The following is a 23036-nucleotide window of genomic DNA, read 5'->3' as shown; positions in this document are numbered from 1 at the left end:
TACTCTTTGGGTCTTTCAGTAAAGTCACGTAGATAGAAAAATAATGACAAACTTAGAAGATGTTCCTCACAGGGGCTCGAAATTGGTTCGACACTGGCACGAACAACCCCGTACCGGAAGCTGAACTTGTCCATGGCGACGGAGAAGTGCCGAGGGTTGTCGTAGCAGCGGTAGAGGTTGCGGTCGTCCATGGGCACCAGGTCGACGTCGCTGAAGATGAAACAGTCGTAGGGGGCGTCCTTGAGCGCCTCCACGTAGCCGATGTTCATGAGCTTGGCTCGGTTGAACACGCCCTCTCCAAACTGCAGCCACCACACACACACAAGCTAAAGTATGTGTGACTTTCAAATTCCAATTCAAATATAGAGTTGCCATCTCTGATGCGAAAGACCCAACGCAAGAGATCCCTGGGTTTGATCTTCCACGAAGCTCATGGTCCACCCTAAACCGCATCCACACAAACCTTGGCAGATGTGGATACCTGACTCATACATTTAAAATTTAAAACTCTCCAGTGTGCGACTGTAGTCATCCAGAACAGGCCATATAACAAATAACGATGCAACACCCCAACCACAAATACGAATGAAAGATTACAGCGATACAATCCCGCTACTCCTGATGCTGTTAGCTGGCTTGAACACCTGAATGTTAAAGTGCCGTTGTTGCTCTACATCTACAGCAGCCATATAAAAGAATACAACTTCTGAAGTATTAAAAAAAAAGTATCACGTAACAAAAATAATTTCACATGACTAGAAGAGGGGGAAACTACATTGGTGTATTATTATGCAAAAGACAAAAAAACAGGACATCTGGAGAATTATAGATTAATTTCTAGAAATAGCTAACTCAAATTCAGACAGGTGGCAACCAAAGTTGTCCTGGAGATATTTAACAATGAGGAAAAGTTTCTCAATAACTAAACGTAGTATTGGGTACTTGTACTTTATCTGTATTCTACGTGCACGCATTTTTTTAATGATACTAAACAAAAGGTTAAGTTTGGCTCTCCTTCAACACAGTGAGGGAGGTGCATGTTAATCAAGCAAATAAAGTTACTGGACATTTTCCAAAGATATATTTGTTAAATGATAATACAATATCATTAGTGTACATGTACAGCTCTTGTACAGCTATTCTTAGGTTTTTTCGGTAAAGTCACGTAGGTAAAACATCAAAATTAATGAAAATAAAATAAAATAAAACAAAAATCACGACGTTTCGGAGGCAACACAAGTCTCCGTCATCAGGTGGGACCGTCACAGCCGAATTAGCTGCATCAAGCTAATGATGTTGTTTGACCATACTTGACCATGCTTGTGAGTGCAGGTTGGAGAAGGCAGGGACCAGTGGTTGGGAGTATATTACAGTACAATAGATTTTGCTGCACTCTCCCTTCCTGCCCACAAAACTTAGCCCATGTTACGAAATTTATGGTAGTGTGCCTACATTGCATATTTAAAATACTCCAAAGTGCATGCAGGCGTAAGGTTTTTTTCATTTTCAGGGAGACTTGAATTTTTTTTGTCTATGTTCCATTGAAACCTAGCGCCGTTTCTTTCACACGATCTGACAAACCTCATTGAGGTTCACTGTGATATTTAAAACATACTGCACATAATCATGCAAGAACACATATGCACGACATAATAATGAAGATCAAATTATATGTTACATTAAGAAGATCAGTTTACAAAGCATGTCTTTCAATTAATGATGGTTGTGTAACATGGCAACTTGTAACTCGAGATTTTCTTGGAGGGCAGAGATAATTTCTGGGCTTTCCAGTTTAAATGTGACGTACAGTTGGCATAGTTCCATCGGAACGATATGGTTCCGTGTAAAAAATATACGCCCAGCATCACGATTCGATCATTTGATAAGCCGCTCGGTGGAGTTTTGTAATTTTTTTTGAAAAATATTATCCATATGCAAGGGGTATTTGGGACTCCCATACAAAATTAGTAATGAAACGGAATAGGCTCCCATCTGGTAAAAAAAGGATGTAGATCTGATAATTACGACCCAATACCCTGGTTGTTTAACGTTATCCTGAAAATGAGTCAAGTACAGTAGTATTATTCTTAGATTCAGGCACTATATGATTTAACATTTCCACTTAAATAAGATTAATGTAAATAGAAAAGCCAATGGTTGGAGTTTTAATGCATGATAGTACATACGATGACAATTTTAAACTAAATGGTGTAGGCCATGTCACCACCCAAATAAGAATGTAGAAAACAAAACTAAATGTCTTTTAGAATGGCAATCAACTGCATTTTATTTCAGCGAGCCTTGCTAAAGTCCTCGCAAGGTTTTATTTGCCTAAGGCGAGTGTGGGGACTCCAGGCAGGCAACGTAATGGAAAGACTTACCATAGATTTTTTTCTGCCATGAGGCAATGGTATAATTATGAAACTGGCAAGAACCTTTACTTTCAGACCACACTCTATGCCACAGCTGACCAAACTACTGCCTGCAAAACCAAATATGATTTCTGTCTTGCCAGAATAAATCTATGAAGTGTTCACCTCACTGCACTGTACTCTATTGGTCTATTTCTTCTAAAATTCTCATCTTACATCTCCCTCAAATGCATCTCTGTAAAATTAAACAAACTAATTGGTGACACGGATACTATGTTGTCAGTGGTGCAAAATTATAAATAACCACTTACATTCGTCAATAACACCGCCTTGAATGCCCTTCTCTTATCTCACTTCACGATAACTATTCAATCACTTCAATGTTTCACTACATCTGGATCTCTTATCTACAGGTCTTCTCTCATCTTAATATACCTTTATCTGCTTTAGGGTTTTTTTTCTTTCACAACTCACGACATATCTCCATCCTCTTTTCTTTCTCGCCTCACTACACCTGTCACCTGTCGTCTTCTCTCATTTCACATCTCTTGGTCCTTGCTTTACATTAGCAGGTGTGCCATGCATGGTTGTGAAATGTTCTAGTGCCACGCCTTTTCTTAACAAAGGCAATGGCATATACATTTCATAGGTTGTTAGTTGACCATTATTTTGCCTGTGGCTCCTAGCATTGTAGAAAATCTGGCAGAGCAGAAAAGTTGGATTCCCCTGCTTTATGCCAAAGCTCGTGTTCTCTGTCGGTTGCCAATAGCGATGCCGGCATCATGTTAATGTTTTTGTAAAACTTAGCAGATGGCTGCGTTTTGCAGATATTGCCAATCTTGGCTTATACCCGAACACATACAAGATGTAATTAAATGAAGAGCCCTTCTTTCCAGACAAAACAATCTAACGTGACATGTCATGACCATTTCTACTGAATAAAAACATCAGCTGCAGAAAGCATTCTATGTTTAACAACAGGAATGCCCCTTTATGCCCAAGCACTTGCAACAACTGGTGGATTTTTATTGATTGTCCTGACTTCATTAATTTCTTGATTCTCCACCTTGATAAGAGAACATTTTTGAACGGAAGACTGCAAAGGCAGTTTTTACGATCCATAGATCACAGGTGCAGTGCCCGATCGTGCAAAAGTGTCCTAAAAAATAATGAGAGGATCTATGCTCCATAAGAAATGGGGTTGTTTGGGAGACCTAATACATTTTGAAAAAAAAATTGGGAGATGTAATTAATTGCACACCTGAAGCTCAGAAATAGAATGGTGTGTAAACCAACGATGGTGTATTAGTCTCTATGGTTGCATGGAAATGTCACATTACCAACAGTTCCAGTCTAGTACAGTTATTACTGTTACGCACGTTAGTGTTTCAGAATTGGCTCGTGAATTCCAGTGTTTTTTTATAAACAATTCTTTCATATAGGTATTTATTTCTGTATTATATAAATAGCAATAGCAATTCCATTATAAGTTGTAAATGGGCAAAATTTGGTCTTCATGGAAATAATGGAATAAAAAAATAAAAAGACAGGGGACCCCACTTCTAAATGAGCTTAGTATATCAAGAGTAAACTGTACCTTTGGGGTGACACTTCTCAAATTACAAAAAAACAATGAATGCCCATGTTTCATAAAAACAAATCTATGTATTTGTTTGGTCATTCATTACTACTAACAATAGACAACTTTGAAATGGGAGCACATTTTTAATGCGACTCGTGTCTTGTTTTGAACGATAATGATCAATTATTTACCTAAAAAATAATGCAACTCCAACCCTGATGACGCTTGGATAGCCGAATCGAGTTCATGAGAAGTGACAAATACCTCGTGAAAGACCCGGCACAGAAAATCCCCTAAACTGCATCCGCGTAAACCATGGCAGATGCAAATACTTGATGCATGCATGGAAGATGAACATCTCTCTAGTATGCGACTGTGGTCACTCAGAACAGACGATGGAACAGAAAACGACTAAATGCCCAATTCACAAATACGAAGAAGGCAATCATAGCGATACACTCCATGATTCCGGATACAAATATCTGTCTCAACCATCTCCACATCATCACCAACCACGCGAGATTATAAGCATCACACACATAAGTTAAGCACTGTCCACATGTACATGCAATGTTCTCTCGAATGTTTTCATTCTGTAATGTAATTTATTTTTATTCCTGGTATCCCAAGCCTTTGTGCTTTTTATGAACAGATTGCGAGGTCTCAAATGCACATTCGTGCTTAGATCTGTATGTTTATTTAACCTCGTGTCTCTTCAAATGTAACATCCTTATTGCAATATGCTTTTACAGGGCTTATATTTTTTCCACCATTTCCTTTGGCAGTGACGTATTTTATCTGTATATTATGAAGTGTTTTATCCATAGCATAATATCTGGCAGTAACAATGGTCGAAGCCTTTCTACAGGAGACAAGCTTGTGTTTAGCCTTTAAGCATGACATCTCTCCTAATTTGAAATGTGGTTTAAATCCAGTGTAGGGCTGTTGCACGCTCGCAGAGCATGTGGTTTCTTATATTTAACAGAGCTCTAAAACTGTGGCATTTCATTTTAGTCTAGAATAACTGCAGAAAAATGGATAAAAGTCGCCCCTATTCAAACATTTCTAACAAGAATACTAACAATTTCACACTGTAAAAACTACTCTCATTGCAAATACATACATTTTTTATTCACTTTCAAATTTTCTGCATTCTCTGGTGCAGTCCTTTTGTTATCTTTTATTTTGCCGCACAGTGTACCGGCACCAAATTACTCTCCAAGCTCTACCATCCTCTATATATTCAGGTGTTATCAGTCAACGACTGAGTGTTTAAATGCGGGAGGAAACTGCAGCACCCGGGGGAAAACCCACGCATGCGAAGGGGGGGGGTAACATCCATCCCAGGAGTCGGCAACCTGCAGCTCCGGAGCCGCTTGCGGCTCTTTAAGGACTGCTTCATGACGTTATTCATGTGAATTTAAGCTCTTAAAATATTCAGTAAAAAAATGGCTCTTCTTGTTATTTTAGTTTCCGACCCCTGCACTATCCCATAAATATGGAACAGGCGGAGTCCACGTTTGCTGTATCGCCTTCTGGTGAGCCGGGGTTTGGCACCTCCTCGATGCCCCACGGGATTGGAGAAAGACAATAATTGTGGTCTACCAACCCTTACTTCGACAGTGTTGGATTAAAGGTGAGCACCACCACCCCATTAAATAGATAATCCCAGGGACATTATTGTTTCAGACAGAGAGAAAGGCATGCAAAGAGTTACATCAGCAGTTCCCAAAATCAGCCAAAAGCAGTGGTTTATGTAAAAGGCGGTGGTTTAAAAAATGTGATAATTCAAATTAATGTGCATTGTTGGGTTGCTTTTCATGGTTGAAAGCAATTCAGCAACAGTATGTCCACTAAACCTCTGCTCAAAGACAAAATAATGGGACGAAGATTACGAAGCACAAAACTTTTCACACACTGCAGTTAGTGTCATATTGTCTGCCCTAATGTAACAGGACCACTTTACAATGCTGTAAAACAGAGCCCTTTGTACAAATTCCTTTAAAGAGCAAACACACCTTTGTACAGCATCCTCCAATAAAAATTACCCTCCAAAAAAATGACAGTGCTGATATTGTACACGTCACTTTTGAGACATTCCTTTGACAAAAGCCACATTAGTTAGGAGAGTTGACCATAAGGGCTATAATGAATAAAATAATGGGAGAGTCATGCCAGATTCGGGCGGAAATGAGGTTACACCCTTGACATTTTCATGATAAAAAAACAAAAACCCATTTAAATAAAAACCCACTCCAAACATGTAGTTGCAGACTACGAAATAGTTTAAAATTGTCTTCATCCCCATTTTTATTTCAAATTTGCGATTAGTGTCATGGCGTAACACAAGGTATCCGTTGAAATCTCTCGCACAGCGGTGCAACCAATCATGTTATTTAAGTCAAAGAAAGCAGGTATTACGGAGCTACCTCTGAGATTTCTTTGAGTGACCCGGTCCACACAGTAGAGGGCAGAACTCTCCCATCGGCTCTATCGTGAGCGCAATATGTTTGTCACATCACAGTCAAATCGATATATTTTATTCTCAGAGCTGAAAGTCAAATTAAGAGCGAAACTACATGTAATGTAATGATTTTTCTGTAGTCATTGGTGGCCAGGCTTAGACCCATCATCAACTCTCTATGCTTGAGACCTTTATTTTATCACAGGCAACTACTGCCCGAATTAAAACTCGGGCTCTCACGGAAACAATCTCTGCACAATGTTGGTGCCACGAGTTCATCTCTGGATATGCAGAATTAAATTATGGCCTCAGAGGGACCATACAATTGTATGGCATGAGCTAGTCAGCCGGAATGATACCAGACTGCCAGATGTCACGCTTGTACAACTGTATGCGAGCCCACCCGCCTTCAGAAATTTTCCAGAAAAAAACAGATTTGAGCAGCTTTCCTTCTATTCAATCTGCTCACTTTTTGGCGGAGCAATTATATCGATGGAGCAGCAGCCCACCGAAGAAACAGTATTAGACATAGAGCTGCTCAAAGTACTCAGGCCCAGTTGGTCCTACAGTGATGATGACCAGAAAATAACCTACCATGAGCTGCCGTACTAAAAGTTCCCTGCGGTATGGGCGTTGGAGGACTCTGAGGGCTTGAAAAGCAGGGAGAGTCATTCGACGAACAGTGGCTCACAACCTCACCAACAATATACAGTATCCTGAACCCAACACACTTTGTCCCTCCTCAGAGAATTTCACCTGATGACGCAGCTTTCCTGTGCAGGCCATATTTTGTTGTTGTCCAACCTGGCTGCACAACTCCTCTGAACTGTCTCCTCGGAACCCAGGTCTTTCTTGCCCTGTTCCCGATTCCCAATTAGCTTTGAGCAACCACCAACATGGTCGCCCAAGATCTTTCAGAAAACTGAACTCCTTAAACTGGGTTGAGGCTGCCACAGCAATCTTATTGGATACCTTTTCATCCTTCAGTTTCTCAAGATCCAGTCTAGAAGGACCATATCTCAGAATCCTCGTGAACTTAAAATGAACCATGAGTTGCAAGAACAAGCCCATAGTCCGTGCTTAAGAACTCAACATTTTGGAAAACTCTGCCATTCTATGGATTTCCAACAGCTATTTACAAGCACATGAACAATCTATTTTACTGAATATCCAGGAGTGCAGGTGAGGATGCTGATACCAGGAACCTATGATTCTCATATCAAAGATTAGGGAGCCATTGGTATTTGACACCAGACCCATGGGAATTGATACAGGACTCATAGCCAGGACTGTCAGTACCAATCATGAGCTTTCTTTTACTGTTTGTATGCTCCCATTGCTGGGTATGACATTCAATAAACATGCTGTGTTTTCAGATTTATATTATCATTCTTTATGATCTTTTTTATATGAAACCTCAAATTGCACGTTGAAGAAGAGATTGATAAATGGAGAATGAATAAATGACCAAACGATCCTTATGGCGGTACCCCGGGGTTCCAAATAATACAAAATGGCCGAGGCAATTAAATATTTTAATTATGGAACACTTTTTTCCAGGGGTGTACTTAACTCCGCGACTGGGGTACCAATCAATCCGAAATCAGTGCTACTCCGTGATGTCGAAACACAGCGAGGACGATTGCGCTGAAACCCTTAATGCTCGTACGCACCGTAGTGGTACATCGTGTACAGCTCGTCGAGCTGAGTCGATTGCGCATCGCCGACCATCAACAGACTAAAAACGACTGCATCACGGACATTACGTGAGAGCCGGGGTACTAAGGCACCCCAGGGTACTGCCATAAGGTTAAATATGAATTATATGTAACAATACAATAAAGATAAGTTAGAATCTGGTCAACTGGCTTATACGTTCATGGTTAAATGCCAGTGTTTAACAGATAAACAATTAAGAGGGGAGTATTACCATGTATCAACATTATGGAAACAGCAACATCATAACGTGATGCATGACCAGGGTTAGGGAAATATTAAAATACAAGACGTCTCACGAAAAAAGCAGCATCAAAACCACAAACACTTGATAATAATCGGTGAAGGCTTGTAAAATATCAAACACTAACGTTTCTCAAAACTGATTTAACACTGGAGTGAAAAATGTCAAATGGACAAAATAGCTTACGACATGTTCGTACCTATTCAAACTAAAATAACACAATTCAGTTTGTTTGGTTATACAATACAAATTTGACTATACATTCCACGACCCTATACAGCCCATCAAATTAAGCTGTCACGTGAGCAAATGTGCCAGTTGATCAGGTTTTTTTTAATGAAACTGGAATGTTGAAAAGCAAGCAGAATGTGTACATGTTCTTAAAAAAACATGTTACACAATACAGATTGTAATGGGTGGGAACATTCAAACAAGGACATTTTTCGGTAAAGTCATGTAGATAGAAAATTATTAATAGATCACGACGTTTCCATCACAACACAAGCAATCGTCTTCAGGTGAGAGAGAAAGCTACTGAAACAAGGCCTTATGTAATCTTGAGATGGGTGCAGCCTCAGGGTAAGCCCCGCCCCTCTTACCCTGAGGCTGCACTCATATCAAGCCTACATAAGACCTTGTTTCAGTAGATTTCTCTCTCTCTCACCTGAAGACGGTCACTTGTGTTGTGATGGAAACGTCGTGATCTATTAAAATTTTCTATCTACGTGACTTTACCGAAAGAACCGAAGAGTATGGATTCTTGCAGTCACGAAAGCTTTCCAATCAAGAAAGGACATTTTTGTATTAGTCACAGACAAGTGACATATCCTCATCAGCCCTCAGAATCTTATCCACTGTGGAATGTATTGTCTTTTGCTTCAAGTAATATCAGATAGTGTTCAAGGAAAGTCAGTTACATAACATTAAAGGCAAGTCAGTTACGTAACATTATTTTCTTAAAATGCCACACTAGCAATCCAAATAAAATGATACTATTTGTTCGTTTTATATAAAGTATAGAGTAGTAATACAGTATCTTCTTGGTTCTTTCGGTAAAGTCACGTAGAAGGGAAGTAATAAAATAATAAAAATAAAACATAATAAAACAATTCTCACGACGTTTCGGCCACAACGCAAGCAGCCATCCTCAGGCGAAGAAGTAATACAGTACTTTGTAAGGGTTGTGTTTTTTTTACATGTAAAGCCCTTTTGTCAATCCACTGCTGGATGAGGGCCTCGCCACGTCATGTGGGTCGTCAGTTATTTGGTCATAATTCACCATTGGTCATCGTGTGGATTGCTGACAGAGAGGAGCATAGATATGGAAACATAGTACAGTACAACAATGTAATTTGTGCAGTTTTTGCTGCACACATCACAGCCCCACAGCAGCCTATAACAACCAGTTACATGATGCATGGTGGTTGCCAATACAATTGCTATCCACCCTCAATCTATCCTTAACTCGAGATCTGATGAGATCGGGTACATTTCTGGTGATTTGGCCATGGGCAAGGTTTCTTTAGACAAACGACAAAACAGCCAGCAAGTAATTAAAAAGGAATAAAAAAACACAAATCTGAACAGAAGAGATTAATTATTTTGTCGTATATACTGTATTTGCATGCACATATACACTCGTACAGACTGTACTATGTCACGCCCTTGTAAAACATAATATTTATGGAAAATATCTAGTTCCAACCAGTACATATAGTAGATAGAAAGAGACGACAGAATAATTAATCTCTTCTGGGCTGAAAAGAAGAAACACTATTTACAAGACTGTGCAGCACTTTTCAGTGGATGTCTTCTGAATAAATAATAGTCAAGTGAATAGTTTTGCCCAAAGCAAAAAAAGCCTCATGTGTGGAATACATACTGTACTTATATTGTTTTGCTTACATGCCAAGTGCTAATTGTACATGAATAAAACAAACGAGTGAATATTATTATTGCATTAGTTCACCCAAGAAAGACTGAATACGCATAATAACAATGGAACAGTTGCCTATTTTTGTCACACAAGGGTCTATACTCAAGTGAATTATTGAATTATGTTTCCAGGATCTTTAATATAAATGTCATAAGGGACACAGCAATGGTTTTTCAGAGAAGATATGACTGGGGGGGCAAATCAAATTGCTGACATGTAAATTGTCTCCGGTATGCATTGATTACCTATTATATAATTTTACTCAGCCCTTTGTCATTCCACTGCTGGATGAAGGTCTCCCCCATCCCCATATCATCAATTTGTTAAGCTATACTTCTCCATACTGCCCTGTGCGGATTGATAAAGGGGGAAGGAGGGCCCAGGACCAGTAAAGATATTGCTCGCCACTGAAGCTAGGCATGGCCAGGAGTGGACCTCAGGCTGTTGGGTTCATAGCACAGTGAGCTAAACACTAAACCACTGCTCCGATCAAATATGCGGTGGATATATAAACTCAACCATTTAAACTATTATTTATTTTTATCAGGTAAGGCCCACCGAGCTATTTAGCTATTTTTCAGAAGCGACCTGGCCACAAATGATAGCTCAATAAAGTGGCTTATCACGTGCAAATTTATAGCCGCTAAATACTTAAACGCATGTTCCTAAATGTGGAGGGGAAAACCGGAGGACCCGGGAGAAAAATCCACACGACTACGGAGAGAACATGCAAACTACAAATATACGGGCGTCAGGGTCGGGATTGAACCCATGATCTCCTGTATACCAGGCGAGGTAGTTAAGTTGTAAACACATTTGGCAAAAACATGGCAATACGTGGACAGTGAATTAATCATCTTTATTTAGTGCCACAGTTATTTAGTACCTGGTAAATTTTAATATTTGCTAAATCATAGCAGATATGGCTGGGTTGCTGCAGTAATCAAATTGCTGACTCAATCATTGTAATTTGGCTGTGGCGAGCATTACAACTACCAGACTTTCAAAATACAGTAAAACTCCAGCTCGCCATACTTCGCATTTAGCTGCACCAAGTCATCTAAGGAATATAATTCTTAATAAAATGAATTTTTTTTAAGCTAACAGAAGAATGTACATACTTTATACTTTAGAATACATTACCTAATATAAAACAGAAATGCACTAGAATGTATTATATTGTGAATAGTGTTAAACATGTGGAAATTGTAATAAATGCATTTAGGGAAATACATTACAGCACTGTAGTGGGGGTAGGGGGTGAGGTAACGGTGGTACCCTAAGACAGGCTGGTGAACGGGGGAACTCAAAAACGGCTCGCAGACATCACTCGCCCGCCGAGTTTAGCCGTGGCTGGGAATCAAACTCAGGTCACCAGGTTCATTACGTAGTGTACCGACTTTTTCACTTCCCCACTAGACTATTTTCCACTTTGCTATCACGCAGGAAGAGAGCAGAATGCAGGAAATGTGTCAGCTGAGGAAATGAATTATATGTAGTGTCAGCAACCTTGCTGGGCATATGTAAACATTTTCTGTTTTTTTTGTTCAAGCATCTTTCACACGCCAACTACTTTACCCATTAATTCTCAACTCCCCCCCCCCCATCTAAAACGAAAGAAAAATATCTTATTTTGAAATGTGATTTATAGTTCACGTAAAATGTGGACATATTTGCTGTGTACATGGGTCATCAGCTTAAATACTCAATTAAACATTGTGGTATAATGGCAGTGGCGTTTATTTTTTTTATTTAGCTTTGCAAATATTCCCAGGGGACTGAAAGAAATATTTAAAGCCATTCTGCAAGCTAAGCAACAGATCTTCAGGAACTTTAAATGACATGTGCTTAAGGTTTCCAGTGAACTATTAAACATTTGTGCGTAGGACTGTGAATATTAGATGTGCAATTATTTGTTTTTAAACAAAATGCTCTTGAAGTTAAATGCTGTGTCGACCCAAAATGTCAAGAATACATTTCTGTAATTCGATACAATAAAAGCTGAATTGTCATCATGGTTTACAGTAGGTTCACAAGGATATGTGACCTATGTTAAGATAGCACTTGTTTTACATGATATGAAACGTGTTCACATCACGCAAATGAACCGACCTAACATTTAAGTTACGTTCACCTGGCATATGCCAACTAATAACTAATCATCACGCGATTTCTATTTTAAAACCTTCAGAGCCCTTGGCTCCACTTATTCCCTTCACTGGCTGCCGATTCACACATTTACTTTTAAGTTCTAAAGGTTATGTATACATGTACAAACCCTTTGTCAACACTCCAATATGAAGGCCTCCAAAGTCATGAAGGCCTCCAAAGTCGTGCGGGTCACTGGAGTTAATTGATCAAATTTCAACACGGCTGGCGGGCGCTGGTTGGTTAATCTGGGGAGCAAAGTAGTACAGCACTGACTATTATAGCGCGAGCCTCTGCTACCCATGAGATGACCCCACAGCATTGTATAAAACGTGTTATGCATGGGGATCGCCCATTCAAAACCCTACTTAGTGTCCGAGATTTGTCACGTTCAGGCCCATTCTGGGTGATGTGTATGGATGTTCAAATTATTTTACACCGTACATAGCCAACCGTGCTAATCGGAGGTGCGATTTTATCAAAGGCTTTCTACAACCGAAGCTGTGTGAACACACATGTAAAATTTTACATCCCTGTGACATCACTTAGGTGATGTTCAAGTGGCAATTAAGTTAAGTTGTATGTGTAAAGCAATCAGATGTAAAACTACTCTTAGGGTGGCATCTGATGACTGCATTTGACATGCATGCTCTGGCTGACCCGGTGAACTGTGTTGCACATAACCTGGTTAAGGACGTAGACCCCGTACTCTACGCGTTGTCGCTGAAGCACAGGGTGCAGGTAGTAGAGCCAGTGCTTGAGGTGTTCATCCCGGTGCCGGAAGGGGATGATGATGGCCACCTTCTGGCTGGACAGACAATCCTTGGGGCGGAACCGGCCACCCAGCTCCACATTCGGGTTCGACTTCTGCACCTCCTCCAGAGTTGGAGTCTTTGTGAAATCCACCTTTAACGGACCCACTGTCAAGACAGCGCCACAGACAGAGTACTTAAAATCAAATATTAAGCAACTAAGAGTTTACAACACATTTGCTGTTTGACTGTCGAGTTCAGGGGTGGGGAACTTTTTTTCCATACCGAGAGCAGTTAAGCTTTGAACGTACCTTATGGCAGGTTACATGTAAACACACAACTTAGGGTTATCCAATCATAATGCGAAAACTCATTTACATGATGACCGACCTAAGCGATTGGAAGCGCTAAAATAAAAATGAGTTTAATATCATAAATATGAAACATGAGTTGTCAAACTCGGCATTCAAAATGTCATTTTGAGAAAATCGCAATGCCAATTGTGGCATTGTGATGCTAGTAGCAATGAGATTTGAGAGCAAAGTAAATAGCCATATATCACTAAGCTAGACATCTGCTCCAGAGAATAAGCTTTTCAATGATATGCAATTCAACTAGGTTATTTCTTAAAATGCGGAGACAAATTGCGATGAAAGATGCTAAAAAACGCTAATTTAAGGTTTGTTTACTTGGCGAACTTTGTATAAAATCGTAAAAAGTAACTTATTCATAAAATAGAAATTTATTAAATCTAAATAAGTTACTTTTTTCGATTTAAAGCTTTCGTGACTGTAGGGATTCATCTTCTTGGTTCTTTCGGTAAAGTCACGTAGAAGGGAAGTAATAAAATAATAAAAATAAAACATAATAAAATAATTCTCATGACGTTTCGGCCACAACGCAAGCAGCCGTCCTCAGGTGAAGAATGAAACACCACCAAGCTTGGAGCGTATATTTAAGCTGGGTTGGAGGGGGGAAGAAGAGCGCCTTGACAAAATAATTTGCATATAGTGTATCTAGCAAGCCTGACTGTTGATGAGACATTATTAATGTCAAAGCTGGTCCAGAATTTGATTATACCGAATCAATGCTGTTGAAATTATGCATGTTCAGAACGGCAAAGAACCGATAAGGTTGTATAAGAAATAATGTATTATTTGTATGTGGACATGCTAATATTTTTTTTCATTTATATGCTCCACAATGACGAAAATGATTGTGTCCAGGTCCTCTAGGAATTACCCAAGACGAAACGCCAACATTTATTAAGCAAATGCTTTAACACGTGACTTTCACACAGAGCACCTGATACACCAAAATATAGGTAATTAAATACATATATGTCAATGTTCTGTGATTGGACTTCAGCCCACACAGCTTCGTAGCTAGGTGACAGCCTCCTCCTCCATTATGTGCAAGGCAACCAGTCCGTATGGCATGCCCGGCGATGTGCACCATAATTCCTACTTCTCGCATTAGCACAGCGGGTTGTCCCATATGCAATCGATGTTTGGAGGTGGCACACACCCCGTGGTCACACCAAAAGTGGTTCAACTGAAGCCATTGGTGCCTTAGGAAGTCGAAACCAGGTATCTAGACAGATGGATCACTCCTCTTCTTGGTTCTTTCGGTAAAGTCACGTAGAAGGGAAGTAATAAAATAATAAAAATAAAACATAATAAAACAATTTTCACGACGTTTCGGCCACAACGCAAGCAGCCGTCCTCAGGCGAAGAATGAAACACCCCAAGCTTGGAGCGTATATTTAAGCTGGGTTAGAGGGGGGGGAGAGGTGGGAAGAAGAGCGCCTAAACAAAATAATTTGCATATCAAGAGGAATTCAGCATATGGAAAATGCGTAGGAGGTGGGCGGGGGGGGTTCCAAATCAATACTATGCCCGTGCATTATGCAGGATTAGCAGCATCAAAGGGGGGGAGGGGGGAGCATTAACAAAGGAAAGGAATGTTAATAGTATGTAGCTGTAGTTACTAAACAACCACGTAAAAAACTACAGTATAAACTGCATGACAAACTAAAGTATAAACTACATAGCATCATCAGTAAAATTTACTATACTCTACAATAAGCTGAGTTACTAACAGTAAGTAATACATGAAAAATTCTACGTTGTAAAAAAATATATAATATGCTTCCATCTAAACTTTATTCTCTTACATCACACGCGTCTATACCGTACTATATACTTCCATAGGCAAAACCAACATTAAATTACATACTGTATTGCTATAAATCACCCTATACCTTATACATTTTTAATATAACACTATGTATTATTCTACCCACCCTAATGTGTATCAAAATGGTTTATTACGTCCTTCCAGTGATTGCTAAGCCAGAATCCATCTTCTCGGTTAAAATTGTCTCTGTGTTTGTAAATGTGGATCGCCTCATGAACGAATCTCTCATGATAGCCAGATGGCTTGCAGAGAACCTCTGTCTTGGAGAAGTCAATGTCATGTGAGCCCACTGAGTTGTAACAGTGATCTGCCACGGCTGAGGTGTTTGTCCTACCGTGTTTCAGGTCAGCTTTATGTTCACGGATGCGGTCCGAGACATGTCGTTTGGTTTCCCCAATGTAACTGCTACCAGAGGCAACTTAGTTTGTAGACACCAGGGTACTGTATGTCTGGAACCACATCTTTTACAGACGGTACCAGATCACGGATTTTATGTACTGTGTTGAATCGGACCTGGATCTTGTGTTTAATCAGGATTTTGGAGATCTTTTTTGTGACCCCAGCAATGTAGGGTAAGGTGATGGTCTTGAAAGGCTCCTCAACAGGATCCTTCTTGGTGGTTGGAGTGATGGCTTTGCGGATTGTGTAGTCGGAGTAACCATTAGCCTTAAGAGCTTGGCGTACGTGTTTGAGTTCACTGGAAATGTGTTCATGGTCGGAGATGCATTGGGCTCTATGATATAGAGTCTTGATGAGGGAATTCTTCTGGGATGGATGGTGGTGGGAATCCGGTTTTAGATAAGCATCCGTGTGGGTGGCTTTCCTGTAGACAGAGTGGCTCATTGAACCATCAGGTCTCCTTTTGATTAGGACATCCAAAAAGGGTAGCTTGCCATCATTTTCGACTTCCATGGTGAATCTGATGGCTGGGTGTATGGAATTGATATGGTCGAGAAATTGGTCTAGAGCAGGCCGGCCATGTTGCCAGATGACAAAAGTGTCGTCTACGTACCTCTTCCATAAGGTCGGGCGTAGAGTGGCAGTCTGGATGGCGTCCGTCTCAAATTTCTCCATGAAGATGTTGGCTACAACCGGAGATAAGGGGGAGCCCATTGGGGTGCCCTCAATTTGCTTGTAGAAGGTTCCATTCCAGGTGAAGTATGTATTGGTTAAGCAGTGTCTCACCAGGGGGGGGATCACTGATGAGGTCCTTGTTTTGTCACATCCATGAATCTCCATTCCTCGCCCCAGGCAGTGCGGGTATCCCGCATATCCAAGTCTTTGGGCTGTGGTAATACCCACACTGGGTGCGAGGACCTCAGGTCGCACGGGTGGAGGCTTGAAGATATCAACGTGAAGGGGCACCTCTGGTGCCGCATGTACCTTGTCCAGCATCTTGGCCACTGCAGTTTGGTGGTATATTTTGGTGGTATATTTTGATGGGGGGATGTTGCAAAGCACTGTCAGCCACGGTAGTAGGGTTTGTCCTGATTGCACCAGAGAGGATTCTCATGGTGACATTCAGCTGAATGTCCACAAATTTCGTGTGAGCTAATGCGGGTGTACAGTATTATGCTACAGAGTAGTACACAGGGAGAAGCTCGCCGTACGTTGTGACCGGGCACCAGCCCCCCACATTAAGCCAGCAGGTCGGGCCAACAGACAGTTCCGTGAGCCTGCTGTCTTCTCCAGGTGTGAACAGTACGTCAGACTCCCGTCCAATGTCACTCCAAAGAACACTGGCTTTGGATTAGAATTTGAATATTTCTTTATACTGGAGGAATCCAAAGCATTATAAAGCACCTTTCAGATCTCCAATAGTTTTCACACGTTTTACAAACTGGCCATTTAGGTGCACTTTGAGTTTGTAGGGTGCTCTGACATTGTGCAGATGAAACACACTGCAAACTGTCTTGCTAGTGCTTGGCTAGAATCGCCATGTGCTGCAGTTATCTGCTACCATGGCTAGGTCAATGTTCATGGTGTTTTCCAGGCTGCTAAAGTCACAGGATTTGGTTGTGATGCAGTTATCATCAGTGTAGACAAATTGTCGTTGATGTAAATGTTGAAAAGTGTTGGGGCAAAACAGAACCCCGAGACAGTCCATTCTTTTGCAGCTGACCTTGTTGTTCATGTACACTTGGAAGCAGCGATTTTTGAGAAATGGTTCTCAGGATAAAGACAATGCCACACTCAATCGCTTAAGTGTAGTCTGTCCACTGCGTCTTGTGAAAGTTGCATGGTTTTAAGGTGCTGGTGATGATGGGTAGCTGTAAGTCCGATGTCGAGTAGTGATGGGCAGTGCCAATTCCGGGGGAAGTTGTTCAGAACAGTGCATGACGCTGGCATTTGATTGCCATGAGCTGCACTGACCCAGCAGAGGTTCAGTGAATATTCCCGATTCTACCTGGCTAAGCGGAAAGGTGCCTCACTGTTTGGAGTGGTGCACCAGGTTAATATCACACTGTGATGCCCACTCCACAAGGTTCTCTGTATGGTAGCTATCAAAATGTCCGCCATACATTGCTGGATGGTGAATGTTGGGTCGGCTGTCTGGTACACCCCACGAATAAGTTTGTGGTTTGTATACACTGCAGACGCCAACTAGGTCATATTTCACATACATTGCACAGCCATATTTTGAGTGAAGTGAATAAAAGATATATCCATGTCCAGGTATTTGGAAATGCCCTTCCTGGTCATTTAAAATATGGATCTCCTGTAGATTGTCGATATTGTGTGAACTGGGTAATTCATGACATACATCAACATTTAGCCGCAAGATAGTCCTTTCACATTGGGCTGAAGAACACGGAGTGCTGGCTCCATCGCCCTGAAACATGAGGCTTTTGGCAAAGGTGTAAATGTCGTCATGTGTTGGCCAGGATCATGATGATTCGGCCAGCTAGCTGTAGTTTTGGTTTCTCCGGACATAGCTGGGTACAGGCAGTCCTCAACTTATGAACACCCGACTTACGAACATCCGCACTTACAAACCAGCTTCCATGAGATATCGATTTTCAAACTCGTACTTTTAACACTGAACTGCATAACTATTTAGTTCAACAGGCTATCCTTCGCAAAGTAATCACTCACAGCAGCCCGCTGGGAGTGGTTATGTGTGTGTGTGGGGAGTGGTAATGTAACGGTTCGCGTGTTGCGCTACAAATCCGGCAAACCGAGTACCATGTCCGCTCATGACCAACACCAGTGATGATTATCTGAATGGGTTCTGTGTCTCCCCTAGGTCGATTCGGCCTCAAATAAGTACCTGGTGCAGTGTGTAAACATCGCCACTGGGAAGACACAGGCAGCCAGCCAGCCATAGTTCTGACCACCCACCGCATCGTGTGCTGTGCCGGCTTCATAGGTACTCGCTAACATCACTTGCCCCAACAGTCTATTAAGCCTATACAGGGGATATTTGTCTTGTGTGCGTGCATGGCTCCGTGTGTGTGCACGCAATTGTGGGGACTCATTACGCCCTTCCGACAAACAAGCCAGCATTAGGACTCGAGGTAAGTGAAAATAACACCTATTTTTTTTATTCATATTACTTTAAAAAACTATTTTTTTTCTATTCATATTACTTTATTTTATGTTTTATTTACTAACCAGTATTTATTACAGTATTACATGCAAATGTACAATGTTTATTATTTATGAGTTTAACAATCCTTCCATTTTTTGTTGAACCGTAACACTAACTGTATTGGCATTTAAATACAGTACATTATCGTGTTTCGACTTACGAACCGCTCGACTTACGAACGGGAATGAGAACGGAACCAGGTCGTAAGTCGAGGATTTGACCATACTTGCAGGAGACATAAGGATATGTGGCTGCATGTCCACATCCTTGCTCACCTAAATATAGCACATCTACAAATTATCTCCCAATACCAAGAGCAATGTGAACCACTCATCTGCACTTTTAAGAGTGTAGTAGTCTACAAACTGTGTCAGGAGGAAACCTTGAGTGTCATGCCATGGCCCATGATGTATTCCCTAATGGGCTGTGTTCTACTATCATGCAGGATATAGAAGTCTTCTTCCACTAATTGTCTTTTTATATTTTAGCACACAAAATGTGGAATACAATCTAATATTCCCTGAAGACTAAAATAATTAGCATAAAGTGTTATTAGGATTAAATGTAAAAATTAAAAAATTTAGAAATGATGCTTTCCATGTACGATTTATGCTCCCTATGAAATATTTTCTTTCAGTGCAATGTTTTTTTTACCACACATGTAAAAATACAGTGCTACACACATTTGCTATCATAGCGTCTTCATTAAGTTTTATACGAACACGTAAGAGAAGAGTCTCAAGGCACAGATCAAACAATGAGCACATTCGTGATGTGCTTTAATTCCAATCGGGTCCCTCTTGTAAACCGAGTCGACACTCCATGAGTAAACAAACGGATATTAAGAATTCTGTTAAAAGAACTGGGTAAAACAGAGGCATGGGAATAATTTTGTGGTGGGGTGGTAGGCCTAGGCACCATGGGAGCTCATGTCAAAGCAGACAAGGGGGGAGGTCGAATGTCAAATAGTTTTGGGGCCTAAAATGGCTAATTGCAGAATGTGCTAGATCTCAGGAGCTAACCAGAACTTGAGCAAGGAGAGTGCTTTGATGGGCGACCACCATGTACAACCAGGTTAAAACATAGATCTGCAGGGGGCTTACCCGTGTGGGCAACGGGCAGCAATGCAGCAAAATCAATTGATGTGATGTACTGTACTTTTGCGATCTCACATCTATGACACTTCCCTTTAGCAAATCCGTAATCACTAACGTGGTCTGGTCTAGTAAAATAACACCCATGACTCACAGGGTGTGAGGAAATCCTTATCCATGAGTAAATTCACAAATGGGGCCATGCATACAAGAACAAAACGGCTAATGACGTGGCACATCACATGGCTTCCCCTCCCACTCCCCCTCTGTACCAAAGTTGGGCAAATGGAAATATAAGCAAAACCTCGTTCAGTATCTCCTCATAAAAATACCAAATATTTTAGTCGATCACCCAGACCAATATTATCCAGCAGCATATTTGAGCAAAACATTTCTGGACTGGTTTCGATCGTCTGGGTCTTACCAAGCCAAGACTCGTTACAAACGTTAGGGTGACAGGTACCACACCCATAGGGTCGCACGGGACAGAGCATTAAAGAAGGCAGAGTACTCACAGAGGCCCTTGGGCGAGTCAGGACATGGGTCCAAAGGTGTCTTGCCAGCGCCCATGGGTCCAGCAGCTCCCTCTGAGAAAGCGGCCCCCACGCTGCCGTTCGAGGCCAGGGTCTCCCGGCCACCGCCACTCCTGGGCGCCCATGCGGCGGCTCCAGCGGCCGGAACGTTGGCCACGCCGGCTCGCCGCAGGGCGTGCATGGTGTGAGTGTGTACGTCCAGGTAGAGCGCCAGCATGATGAAGAAGTGCAAGGCGCACAGCACCACGACCAGCTTACTGGCCAACTCCAGGGCCCTTCCCAGCGACATGTTGGGACTCCACATCTTGATCGCATGTAACAATGTGCCGCCTATTCGTCTTACAGTCAATGTCGACAAAAAGGGTGTTATGGCTACCGTGTAATTTGCGTAACTGTTCGCGGGTTGCCTACCAATGACTCCTGATGGTGTGTAACTTGTAACACTGTACGTATTGCAAGCTGCTTAACATTAAAGTCAAACTGCTGATGCCAAACGTTGGATTTGTAATACCTTTAACTAAAGACCAATGGAATTACTATCTATAGTTTCTGCCTACCTACCTTTAACAAGTTGTATTAAGATCTACGAAGCTCATTGGGAGTGGTTACTAACCTTCATACAACCATGAACCTACACTGCTGAATTATATACATACAATATGCGTTACATTACGAAACGGTACAGTTTAAATACAACCCCACTTAGTACAAATCTCGGATTAAGAGTCTTGTCAATAGTATTCCGTTACCAACACAATGTTAGTAGATGTTGGTAACCCAGACACTATTCTTGCATAGACGCTTACCTTTAACCTACTAGTACTCGGAACTATATAAATCCCAGGACTAATCATTAATATACTTGAACAAGCAACACTTAAACAAGGCGAACGTCACTCTCTCAGGGCTACTCTTAACACGAGTCTCTCCACTGCCACGCCAACGATTACTAACACGCTGCTGTTAGTAGTTACGACGATTCTTAAACTCCTGAAAATCTATTGGCACAAATATATACATAGAGCTTCGTTCAAAACGACAGCTTCTAACACGCATTATAGATGCGACTGTACACAATCTATAACCTAGCACACATACAGTACAAAGCGCGGTTGCTGTACAAAATATCGATCCTGTTTAAAACCCACAGATATAATAAAAAACAGAGGCAACGCTATGTCCATACATTAGTTACAATGTAAATAAGCTTCGTTATTATGTTATATAGTTGCTAGGTTATGCATTTTAAGACCCAAAAAACCCCGATTAACGCTAGAAATTCGAGAGTGCACAATGGCTCACTTTACTATGAATAATACACTGTATACCACGTACTGTACTGAGAATCACGTAAAACAATGTTACGTTTTCGACATTGTACTTACGTATAAAACCTTAAACATAGTGGTATGTAGCTACACAATGAAGACGGGTGTAGAAATAAACATCGTATATATAAAGAATTCAAGAGCGCATTTTTTACCTTACGCAATATTCACACATCAAGCTGCGCGATAACAATTTACACAAATCGACGCTGGCTACAAGTATCTTTAATTTTAATAAGAGGTTGTTATAACAATAACGAACTGGCAAGCCTGTCCGGTAGGCCCCAGCCCAGCGCAAGACGATGCCCGTTAATTTATCCTAAAATAAAATAAATAAAGATATTTGACCAATGACCGATAAGACTGCATACCGTTACTTGCAAGCCCCCCCACCCCCTAACAAAAAACGTTGGATTTAATAAAAAAATACACCTTTTTGAAATGTCTTATAAAGTAAGAAAGCTGGACGCGTTGGTGACGAGATAATATAAGGATTATGAGAAATGAACACCACGAGGCAAATAAGAGCGCGTTTTTAACGTTGCGCAGAGAGACCAAAACGTCGCAATACGTGGGGAGCGTCTCATTATATAACCAGCGCGAACCAACACAGACACGCCCAGACACCAAACAGTGTTGTAACTGAAGCTAAATAAATAACAGCCGTCGATGTACGCCCACAATACTCCGTTGACACAAAACACGTAAACCATTCACCTACACCCCCCTACGACCTGGCGAGTTGGAAGCGTCCCAGTTAGCTTTGCACGCTTTACTGCTTGGACTCCACCACGTTAATTGAGTACGGGGGGGGGTGTGGGGAGGGGGTGATGGGAGGAAGTTGTAGCTTGGCCCGGCCCAGCGTGACGTGGGAAGGCGGATTGACATGGGGCCGATTCGAATTGGTTGGGCTTTCTTTTTGAGCGATAATTACAAGGGGGCGTGGAGGACATTTACATGTGCGTGTGTGTGGCTTAAGAGTCCGTCCATAAATGACGTCACGCGATTTTGGACGGTTTTTGACCACCCCCCTTGTCACAAAAGTCAGACCCCCCCCCCCCTCTAATATGACGTCA

At 41.3% G+C, this 23036-nt stretch overlaps 1 protein-coding gene across 1 annotated transcript in view; it reads right to left on the bottom strand.

The window, feature by feature from the left end:
- Positions 1–22640, bottom strand: part of LOC144941096 (beta-1,4-galactosyltransferase 2-like) — a 30690-nt gene extending 8050 nt beyond the window's left edge. The window contains exons 1-3 of the mRNA XM_078867575.1: positions 20615–22640; positions 13147–13382; positions 115–302 (exon numbers count right to left, since the gene is read on the bottom strand). Coding sequence (XP_078723701.1) covers positions 115–302; positions 13147–13382; positions 20615–20936 — 746 coding nt within the window. The 5' untranslated portion in view covers positions 20937–22640. The remainder of the gene's footprint in view (positions 1–114; positions 303–13146; positions 13383–20614) is intronic.
- Positions 22641–23036: the final 396 nt, after the last annotated feature.

This window comes from Lampetra fluviatilis, chromosome 24 (assembly GCF_964198595.1).
Source record: "Lampetra fluviatilis chromosome 24, kcLamFluv1.1, whole genome shotgun sequence".
Lineage (NCBI taxonomy): Eukaryota > Metazoa > Chordata > Hyperoartia > Petromyzontiformes > Petromyzontidae > Lampetra > Lampetra fluviatilis.
Note: the sequence above shows the minus strand (reverse complement) of the source record. Positions and strands in the feature narration are given on the sequence as shown.